This window comes from Centruroides vittatus, unplaced genomic scaffold, assembly GCF_030686945.1.
Source record: "Centruroides vittatus isolate TY-2023 unplaced genomic scaffold, ASM3068694v2 contig_341, whole genome shotgun sequence".
In the NCBI taxonomy this organism is placed as follows: Eukaryota; Metazoa; Arthropoda; class Arachnida; order Scorpiones; family Buthidae; genus Centruroides; species Centruroides vittatus.
The window spans coordinates 2,147,448-2,159,451 of record NW_027122166.1 but is presented as its reverse complement, the minus strand read 5'-3'; the positions used below and the strand labels follow the sequence as shown (position 1 = coordinate 2,159,451).

General features: G+C 34.3%; 1 protein-coding gene across 5 annotated transcripts in view; it reads left to right on the top strand.

Annotated features, from left to right (window-relative positions):
- unc-13 overlaps window positions 1–12,004 on the top strand; it is a 347,436-nt gene that overhangs the window by 272,139 nt on the left and 63,293 nt on the right. For all 5 annotated transcript variants that reach the window (XM_067268874.1, XM_067268872.1, XM_067268873.1 and 2 more), the window contains 3 exons: window positions 8,214–8,355; window positions 8,442–8,483; window positions 9,977–10,104. In XM_067268874.1, the coding sequence (XP_067124975.1) occupies window positions 8,214–8,355; window positions 8,442–8,483; window positions 9,977–10,104 (312 nt within the window). The remainder of the gene's footprint in view (window positions 1–8,213; window positions 8,356–8,441; window positions 8,484–9,976; window positions 10,105–12,004) is intronic.

Below are 12,004 nucleotides of genomic sequence, written 5' to 3'. Positions count from 1 at the left end.
TTATTATTAATATTAAAATTATTTTACTATGTGAAAATTTAAATCTAATTTGAATTTAAAGTAAGTTCTCATTAATATATTACGAATATTTTAAAGTTTTCTTTTTAGTATAAATAAAATATATTTTTAATTAACATAAACTGACTTTTCATTCATCAACCTTCTTGGCCCCCGAAATGTTTGATGAAGAAAATATGGCCCGCGGGCTATGATAAGTTGGACAGCGCTGTTCTAATAAAATATATTAGTAAGGTCCTCATCTGGTCTTTGTCATTCAAAAGAGGTGTTGACTGTCTACATTAGGAATAGATAAATATGATATTCAGCTTTACTAAATTTACAAAGTATTGGTGGATTAATCAATATTAAAACTTGATCCATGGTTCGTATGATTAGATTAATGCATTTCATCATGTTGAAGCCTTTTATTTACTCATAAACCAAAATTAATGATAATTTTGATTTTAATTAACTATTCCAAATATCACTTGTCTTGAAATGCAGCTTAACTTGCTGTGCTTGTATTAACAATTTATTTTCAGACAAATGACATTTGGAACAGAAAATTAAAACCCAAATTATTATTAATTTTGACTTATGAGTGAACAAAATGCTTTGACATTGTAGCGCTTCGCCGCTATTAATTATATGTATATATTTATGTATTTTTTTTTTGTTCGATTGTTCTATTTATATGTTTGTTTTTTCGTTTATGTCGCGTCGCGTATATGTTGTTGTATCGGGTTTTAGATGTAACGCACGGCCATTTTGTTGTGTACCGTACCGTCTGTTGTCGTCATTGCTGTGCCGTGGTTTTTGATTGGCTATTTGGAGGGTCACGTGGGAGGAAAAGAAAAAGCTCCCGGATGGTGGGAGATATAAAGGGATGACTTCCACGTGTCGAGGCATTTTTCATTCTTCTGTTTCGTGGATCGGGGATCTGGAGCGGTGAAGATACGAGAGAAAGGATTCGAAGCAGAGCAGCCGATCAGGAAGAAAAAAAAAAGGACAAGAACCAGCGAGAAGAATCTCATTTCGTAACTACGTGTCCCACGAAATACGGCGACGGTATCTACCATCTTGTAAATGTTTGTATAGTTTTTTTAAGGTTTAATCGCGTATTAGTTTTAGTCTCGCGATTAATTACTGTTGTAATCCTAGTGTTATTGTCATCCTTAATTTTGTTAAGAACGCTGTTTGCCTGTTTAAATCAGGCGATCATTTCCCCCTTTTTGTGTGTGTAATTAATAAACCTTTGTTTGTTTATCTATACGCTTCTACCGACTATTCATTTCCACTTCCTTTCATACCCGCAAACCACGTGCTTGCGGAGACTACATTGGCGTCCGCGACAGGATAGTGAATAGTCGGTTTAGCGTACATCCCCTCATTTCATTTTCGTTCAGTCCGTCGCACATTCCAGGCCCTACTATTTGTGTAACGTATTCGTCGCTGCGCTGCACATCTTCGGGTTTGAAAATTTTTTCTTTTCCTTATGGAAAGCCATACTGTAGTATCATCCGGATTGGCAATGGAGGGGATCAGTAATGTCCCTATTGTTACCGGGTTCATGGGGATGATCCCATGCTTTACGAATTCGCCAGGCGATGTTTTGGATATATGTCGCTTCTTTCAAACGGTGGAAAACGTGGCGTCTCTCGCAGGTTGGGAGGAGCAAGTCAAAGTAACCGTGGTTCAGGCCAGGCTTAAGGGTGAACCACTGTCGGTGTTTTTTGACCTAAGGGACCAAGGCATCACGAGTTACGACGAAATAAAGAGGGGTCTCATTAAATGCTTCGATCGGAGGGACAAAGAACAAGATCCTTTCAGTCAAGTCCTAAAAATAGCCCAAAAGAGAGGAGAGAAAGTCTGTGAGTACGGAATCCGCATAAGGTCTTTGTTCTCGCGCGCCGTGGCTCATAACAGCAACTTGGCCACGCTCCGGGATAACGCTGTGAAAGAGTGTTTTTTGAGAGGTTTGGCCACTGACATCCGGAGGCAGGTAATGCAAAAACATCCGGACACCTTGGACCAAGCGATATGTAGGGCAGAGGAAGAGGAGGAGATTGAGGCGGCTTGCGGAAAAGGGAAAATAATGAGCGAGGTGTGCACGAATTCAGAACATAAGGTTTCGTCCTCTGAGAAAGAGGATGGCGTGAACAGCCGTATTGCAGAGCTCGAGGGTCAAATACGGGCATTGACGGAGTCGGTCGCATCGTTAACAGAATGTATGAAGGGAAATGGGAATCCCGATAGAAAGTGGAGCAATGAGAGAAGATGCTATGCTTGCGGGGAGAAGGGGCACCTGGCTAGACAGTGCAATAAGCGTAGGCATTTAAACTAATGGAGGGCCATTTGGGAGGTCAGACAGATGGCCAGAGCGTGAGATTGGAACTGACCACGAGGATCCAATTATCCAGACGCGGGTTACCGACAATCGAAGGTCTAATATTAGGTACCATGGTTACTTGCCTAGTCGACACGGGCGCGGAAAGGACCGTTATTAGAGACGAGCTAGCTGAAAATATAAGAAAACAGAATAGAAACTGGGTTGTGTTTAATGATTCCTGTATAAGCGGAATGTCAGGTGCTCTCCTGAGAAGTGATGAGGCTGTAATTATCGATTGTAGATTCGAGAACGGGTGTAGGGTATGTGTTAAGGCTCCTAGTTTGAGTTTTCCAAAGGGGACGGACTATGACTTAATTTTCGGCATGGATGTTATTTGCCAACACCCAGAGCTGCTGACTGGCATCAGAGTAGTTGTGAATAGTACGAACCTGAGGGGAAGTGGGGATTTCTCCATTAATATAAACACTGAGCTAGGTGATAAGACGGAGTTATGGAAGTTGGATCACCTTGAGGAGAAGGTTAAGGAAAGGGTGATTGATGTGTTAAAAAGGTATCCAAACGCTGTGGCTAACGAAGTTTCAGAGTTATCGGGGACCAAAGATCACGTGCACTCCCTTGAATTGACGTCTGAGTGTCCGATAAAAGTTAAGCAATACCGTATCCCATACAGCTACTTGCCTGCCCTCAAAAGACAAATTAATGATCTCCTGAAGGCGGGAATTTGCGAGGAGAGCACGTCAGAGTGGAACTCCCCGATACACGTCGTTCCGAAGGACTCTGGCGAGCTCCGCGTCACTCTGGATCTGAGGAAGGTAAACGAAATAACGAAAACGCAGGTTTTTCCGATGGCTAGGATCGATGACATATTGTCTCAGCTTAATGGGAATAAATATTTTTCGGTTCTAGACCTTAAGGCGGGTTATTTTCAGATCCCCTTGGATCCCAGGGTAAGGCATGTTTTCGCGTTCTCCACACCTTGGGGCAAATACCAACTTTGCCGGATGCCTCAAGGGGGTAAGAACAGTGGGAGATTTTTTCAATATGTCATGACGAAAATCTTGGCTAAGTTCGTAGGGAACTCTTGCTTCGTCTTTCAAGACGACATCGTTTTGTTTTCCCAAACATTAGAGGACCACCTTGATTTGTTCGATCGCGTCATCAGCACCCTGAATAGCGAAGGCCTTAAACTTAACCCAAAAAAATGCCAGATATTAGCGGAAGAAGTTAGTTATCTAGGGCACATAATTAGTAGGGAGGGAGTACGTCCGGACCCGAGTAACATCGAATCCATAAGAATGGTGAGGGCGCCCCAGAGCGTGAAAGGTGTCCGCAGTTTCCTTGGCGCGGTAGGGTTTTTTCGAAATTTTATACCGTCCTTTGCTGACCTGGCCGCACCGCTTACCGAGTTAACAAAGAAGGGAAAAAAATTTGTGTGGGGTCTGGAGTGCCAGCAAGGGTTCGAAAAGTTGAAGGAAGCCATCGCCACACCGCCATTATTAGCACACCCTAATTTTAATGAACCCTTTTTCTTACACACCGATGCTTCTAAGATAGCGGCTGCTGCAGTGCTAGAGCAACGCAGAGAAGGGGGCTTAGTACCGATCGGCTACTTCAGTAAGAGGTTTCAGGGGGCTGAACTTAATTACTCGACCATAGAAAAGGAGTGTTTGGCCATAATCATGGCCCTGAGGCATTTTAAGTTTTTAATCTTGGGGCAAAGGACAATAATTCTCTCCGATCACAAGCCGTTGGTCTTTCTTAGTAACATCAAAAACGGAAGCAATCGCTTAATCAGATGGGTGATGGAGCTCATGGATTATGACATCGAGGTGCAGCACGTTAAGGGCGTGAATAATAATGTGGCGGACTTTTTGTCAAGGAACGTTAATGGGGTATATCACGTTGAGGTAGGGGCCACGAAATTTGTTATCCCTGATAGGTACGATATACGTTTGTCGCAAGACAGAGACGAATTTTTTGGACCTATTAAACGGGATTTAATGAGAACTCCTGATGGTAACGGCATAAGGAGTAAGATGCCACAGTATATAGTAGTGGACGAATGCCTATATAGGCAAAGTTATTTCAGGGCGCGCGATCAGTATCACAACCAGGTCTGCGTGGGGGAAGACATTTCCAAGGAGTTAATCAAGGCTATTCATAATAATAATCTGTCGGGGCATTGGGGAGTACGGAAGACGATGATGAGCATCGAAAAGCATTATTATGTCAGAAACCTAAAGGATAAAGTAGAGGAAGTGGTTAGGACCTGTGAAAAGTGTCAGAGGCACAATATTCATAAGGGAAAGGCCCCATTTCAGGAGAATGAGGTGGCTAATGCCCCTTTTCAGAAGATCGCCGTCGACATCATAGGTCCCCTTAATACGACGAGTCAAGGGAATAGCTTTATCCTTGTGATGATCGATATTTTCACGAGATTTGTAGAGATTCACCCCTTAAGAGATCAAACTGCGTGGTCGGTTAGCAATGCTATCTTTAACTCAATAATCTGTCGTTATGGTGCACCCGAAACTATTATCTCGGATAGGGGGACGAATTTTCTTTCGTCCCTGTTCTCCGATTGTTGTAAGTGGCTTGGGATCAAGAGAAACATTACTACAGCCTACAGACCGTGTTCAAACGGGTTATGTGAAAGAGTTAACAAGTCGCTAATAGAGATGATATCAAAGTCCTCGGAGAGAGGAGGGGCGGAATGGGATGAGATGATTTATCCGGCCTGCTTCGCTTATAATAATTCGCACCACTTGGCAATTGGCGAGTCGCCTGCATTCCTGTTATATGGAATAGATCCCCGCATTCCAAATTTCGAACAACACGTCGATGAAAGCACGACTGACGAGCGTAGGACGTTTCTCATCACAAAACTTCGTGCTCTAAGGGAGTCGGCAGGGAAACGCGCTACCAAATTTAACGAGAAAAGAAGAGAATACGGGAGTAAGGGGCGAAAATTGGAGAAGTTTTTAGTAGGACAAAAGGTCTGGGTGAGAAAGAAGGGGGGGAAGAAAAATAAATTCGCGGATAAATACAAAGGACCCTTCCGCATCATTAGAGTCGTGAACCCGACTACGTATTGCGTAGAAGGGTGTAACTTCAAAGACAGGGAGACTGTCCATGTTGACCGTATAAAGATGTGCTACGGTGAACCGGTAGAAAAAACTAGGCGTGGGGAGAGAAAAAGGGGAGGAAAAAGGCAACCTAGCGATCATGAAATAGAGGATGAAGAGGAGGGTCAAGATGGGAGATGGAACAGGAGATTGAGGAGCAGTGATGTTAGGGTAAAGGGTGTTGGTAACGACGTTCCGCAGGGGAATAGCGCTGACGAAGGCATAAGCAAGCGACCGTACAACCTAAGGCATCGTGAGATTGACTTCCGTAGGCTACACTACGGTAGTTAATCGTCTCCGAGGGGAGATATGTAGCGCTTCGCCGCTATTAATTATATGTATATATTTATGTATTTTTTTTTTGTTCGATTGTTCTATTTATATGTTTGTTTTTTCGTTTATGTCGCGTCGCGTATATGTTGTTGTATCGGGTTTTAGATGTAACGCACGGCCATTTTGTTGTGTACCGTACCGTCTGTTGTCGTCATTGCTGTGCCGTGGTTTTTGATTGGCTATTTGGAGGGTCACGTGGGAGGAAAAGAAAAAGCTCCCGGATGGTGGGAGATATAAAGGGATGACTTCCACGTGTCGAGGCATTTTTCATTCTTCTGTTTCGTGGATCGGGGATCTGGAGCGGTGAAGATACGAGAGAAAGGATTCGAAGCAGAGCAGCCGATCAGGAAGAAAAAAAAAAGGACAAGAACCAGCGAGAAGAATCTCATTTCGTAACTACGTGTCCCACGAAATACGGCGACGGTATCTACCATCTTGTAAATGTTTGTATAGTTTTTTTAAGGTTTAATCGCGTATTAGTTTTAGTCTCGCGATTAATTACTGTTGTAATCCTAGTGTTATTGTCATCCTTAATTTTGTTAAGAACGCTGTTTGCCTGTTTAAATCAGGCGATCATTTCCCCCTTTTTGTGTGTGTAATTAATAAACCTTTGTTTGTTTATCTATACGCTTCTACCGACTATTCATTTCCACTTCCTTTCATACCCGCAAACCACGTGCTTGCGGAGACTACAACATAATTAGTTATAATCTAAATTCCCTAAAATATAATTAATAGATTAATGTAATTTAAACTAATATGCAATATATTTTATTTTAACATTTATATCAAATGACATGAATAATATTGTTAAAAATGCAGTTTAATTATAACAGAAAAAAATATATCAGCATATATCCAATTAAATTTGTTTTTACTAAATGATTGGCAGCATGTTTTCTTGTTTATTTAATCTATGATACACAGTAGAACTATTGATATAGACAGAACTATTGTAATTTGTTGTCATATGCTGACAAAATATATAAAATGTAATGATCTTTCATATTATTGGACTATGTAAAAGATGTTATAATAGTTCTTTTAAAATAAATATCAAGTTGAAAAAAATAGCATTGCATATCTGGGGGAAATTGTTTACATGCATTAGAATTTACTATAAATTGCTGGGGGTAAAATATGGTATACTAAAATAAAAAATAAATAACAAACAAACATTTCATTTTTATTTTGTTAAAATTAGAAAATAAAAGTCCATGTTCTATGTGATTTGATCTGCATGTGTAAATGATTAGATCATTGCAAACAAATGTAATAACATTTATTTTAAAGTTTAAGATTTTATTATTATTTTAATTTTGTGAGTGTGAAGTTATACAGTTAGGATTTTTTCTCTCTGAGAGAATGTAATATTGTGTGAACTTCATGAATTATATACATTTTATGTACATTTCACTGAGATATTTTTAAATGTATTAAAATAAAGGCATTATATATATATATATATTTGCCATTAAATGGATTTTTGTCAGCTTGGACCATCATCTAATGAAAAAGTACTACATTGATATTTCAAAAAACAGTTTGAACAGAAGAATGCTTGTTGAACTAATCACTTTCTTAACTTTTTAAGGCTAATTGTAACCACTTTGGTTATACAGTCAATCTCCAGTAGATGGTGTTAAAATTTAATGCTTTTTATATGGATAAAATATTTTTCCAAAAATTCTCAAAAGTAGAATTATTTCTATTTTAACTAAACAGTTTTTGTTTTAGAGTTCTGTTTAACTCTTCTATTAACATATAGATCAGAATTTTAAAAATTAAATCCATTAAAGCCATAAGTCAGTTGTCATGTGACATTTTACTATACTATCCTAACTTTATCATTTAAAACAAAATAGTTCACATTAAATGCAAGATGAATTAGAATAATTGTATATTTTTAAAAAAAAATAAAAGTTCATCATGTATTTAATATAAATTATGTTATGTGGTATAAAATGTCCTGTTAATTTTTCCACATATCTTTTTCTTCTTAGTTATAAAAATCCTATATATATATAGTAAGTTCCATAAATGACAATTTGTAATATTTACAAAATTTTAATATGATATTCAATGTAGTTTTGTAACAGTTTTGAGTCCTACAACAGCTGATTTTGTTAAATTATTTAGAATTACTCTAACGGTAAAAAAATTATTATTATTATATTTTGATATTTTTCTATAAAAAAATTACCAAATGTATGTTCTAATCACATAGATCATGGCATTAAAGTAATATATATATATATATATATATATATTTAGATAAATTTTATAAGATTTCAATTATTATAATCATTTAACATCTTAAAAAATAACTTATCTTCAGTTTAATGAATTGTTTTTTTCATTAAATACTGCATTGAAAAACTAATAAAATTTCATGTATTTAATAGTCATTTGTGCTCAGGGATTGATTGCCAAGGATAAAAGTGGGACGAGTGATCCCTATGTTACGGTCCAAGTAGGTAAAACTAAAAAACGTACACGCACAATGCCACAAGATCTTAATCCTGTTTGGAATGAGAAATTTTATTTGTAAGTTTTATATATGTATATGTTTAATCTTTTGTTTAATTTTATAAACTATTAGTTTAAATTTTGATGTTTCCTCATTTTTCTAGTGAGTGCCATAATTCATCTGATCGCATTAAAGTTAGGGTCTGGTAAGTTAATAAATTATAAATAAAAGATTATTTTACTTTATTTCATCATCATTCAGTAATAACATTTATATAAATGCATAAAATTATATTATCTATACAAATACATATTCTATATTAACACTAAATGAAACTTCTCCAACACAAATTCAAAAATAATTACTAACTTCTGCTTTATTAGAGATAACTTTTTCTAATATTCAAAAAGTAGAGGTTAGTGGTTATTTTTCACTCAAATTAATTTAAATAAACTGATTAATAATCTTGTAAAATTAATAAAGAAAACCCCAAATTTTATCAATAAACCTTATGATTGATTTCTTAAATATATATATACCGTATTTTACGGACTATAAGACGCATTTTTTTTTCTTCGAAAAATTGCCTCCAAAATTTAGGTGCATCTTATAGTCTGTAAAATACGGTATATATACAGTCGAGTCCACATAAGTCGTCACCCGGATAACTCAACACCATAGGTTAGTCAGTTTTCTGTGGTCCCGGCTGACTTACAATGTTTCAGTTTACTTGACATCGTTTAACTCATCACCACTGGATAAATCAACATACTTTTTCTGTTTCACACTTTTTAGACGTCTGATAAGTTGACTCCCCTCCTGAAAAAATGAGTTCACACCATACAATAAGCTGTGTGGTGTGAATTCATTATGGAAGTTTGACTGCAAAATGCATAAACTGTATAAATTTAATGAAAAAAATGGACATCCATTAAAGCTCAACCTCTCCCCTCTTGTTGTCTCACTTTGTCTTAACCCCTCCCACCCTTCCATTATGGACGTCATTTATGGATGGCCCTAAACTGGTAAGCAATTTCAAGTTAAAATTCAGCTTTGTGCTAGGTCCCAAAATTCTAATCTTCTAAGTATTATGCATGCTTAGTTGGTGATAAGTTGTACAGTAATTATTTTGAAAATAACTTCAACTAGTATATCACATTTTTTTTAAACAACTCCTAAAATATTTCTAAATTTATGTATTTATATCAACTATTGTTAATGCATTTTGAAATGGTGTATACTTTTTGTTGTGTATAACATGCTTCATAAATATTTTAAATTTATATAAAGAATATTTTTGTCTAAAAAATAAGATTTTGTTGTCAAAAACTAAAATTATAATATTTATTTTTAATTAAAAATATCTCATTAAATGGTTACTGTAGCAATTATAAAAGAAGTAACCTTGTATACCAGCAAAAATTTATTTAATTTGACTAATACTTTTGATTTAAATACAGATTATCTTCAGGTATACTTATTAACAGAATGGAACAGAATCCATTCTGTTATTGAGTAGATCTTGTTTTTTAGATCCTTTATTATTTTATTGTGATTTTAAATTAAACTAAAATTCTAATATATACAAAAAATTAGCAATATATAGCCAAATTTTGGTAAGGGTAAAATTATAATTTTATCTTAAATGTAAATAAAACAATAGTTTTACTTAGCAAGTATATTTTTAAATGTTTATAGGGATGAAGATAATGATTTAAAGTCAAAGTTAAGGCAGAAATTAACAAGGGAGTCTGATGATTTTTTAGGGCAAACTATTATTGAAGTTCGAACTCTTAGTGGTGAAATGGATGTTTGGTATAATTTGGGTGAGATTATATTTTAATAATTAATTTTAGTCTCTGTAATTTTTCTTAAAAGTTAAAGGTTATTTTTTCTTGTGTAATGATAATTGTCATATACAAAGCTTGTTTTAAATTTCTATAAAATGCATTTTTATATAAATTTTTACTGTAGAAAGGCTTATAAGAATTTTTTGAGATAGAAAGAGAAGTTTTTATCATAAAAATTTTACAAAGTGAAAATACATTCTGATTGGAGTACTTCATTTTTAATTCTAAAATGCATTTTTGTCTCTAAAATTAATATTTACAGACAAAAATTTACATTTACATTAATTTTAAAATTTAAATAATAATTTAAGACAATATCTCTAACATATCAGTAAGAAAACTGTTTTATGTAATCGGAGAATAATAATTATAATAAAAGAAGAAAATTTTTATTTTATAAATGGACTTAGAAATGAAGCTTAGAAAATATTTTTATTTAATTGTTTCCATTAAACAACTTTGCAATATTTATTATCATAAAATTCTGGAAAGATATTTTTCAAAATTTTTATACTTTGATATTGATATGAATTACAATTTCTTTGGAAATTAAATAAATAAATGGAAAATTTATTCTTTAAGAGTAATTCAATTATATTAAACGCACATATGCAATGATAACATGACATTTTCAATATTATAAGGAATACTAACAGTTATCTACATGATTGATTTAAATCCTTTTAAAATAACTCTGAAATTCATGTAATGAAATATAGTACATTACTATTTTATATATAAAGCATCTAGTGCAGAAATGATATTGATTAGATCTATTTTTATAAAGCATTACAAAAATTTTTTGATTTAAAAAAAGTATATGGATTATGTTATCAATAAAATAATAGACTTATTTTTTAATAAGTTTAAAGTTTAAATTTGTATTGAAAGTTTCATTGTAATTTTTGAAATTTGTTCTGCTTGATATTTTAATTTTTAATCATGTTATGAAAATAATTATGTTCTATGGAATAAATTTAATTTTTGAGCTGTGTTCTGCAGTAAGTTTTTATTAGATAATTCTAATACTTTTGCTTTAACTATTATTGATTTTCTAATGAGAAGAATTAAATTTTGTTAAGTATTAGACATAGTTTAATTAGTTTATTAAATTTATCATTTTATTTTGTAGTCATCAATTATAAACAGCTTTGACTCATTGCAATTTAGTTACCTCCAGTTGTACAGATTGTATGATGATGATGATAATTCATCAGTAATTGATCCAAGTATACACAAAGCCACAACAAAAGGATCAAATTACCCTGGGACTCAATACAATGCTGATTTCATTTACTTTCTTTGAAATAATATTATTAATTTAATTAGCTACAGGCTCCAAATATGCATTTTGTCACATTTTAGTTACAAAGATAGTTTGTCAGGTGATTTTATCACTACCAGTATTATTTAGCAAATACAAAATACATTACAATTTAATTGCTTATTGTTAAATTCAGTGCTGCTCTGTGCCATTGCTGCTTTCACTGCAATCATTGCTGAAGGTCTTTTAATAATGCACACAGAGCAGCACTGCAGTTTCAAAATGGCAGATCTAGTGTAGCTGTTAGAATTGGTGTGAGTTATTTATTTGAAACATTTTAAAAGTAATTCATTTTTTCAATTTAAGGCTTTGTTTGGGAGGTAAAATTAATGATTTAAATTTAATGTATGCAGCTTCTTTCTGCAACATAAAGTAGGTAATAAAACATTTTAAATGTACAAGTTTTGTCAAATCTGATTTTATTTTGCTAATAAGTATTTTAAAGAAAAATTAGTACAAACAGAATATTGATTCATGGTAATCAAAACCTTACAACTTTATTGTCACATAGTGTTGCCACCAGGCTGGTTTTCACCCAGACAAGCCAGTTTT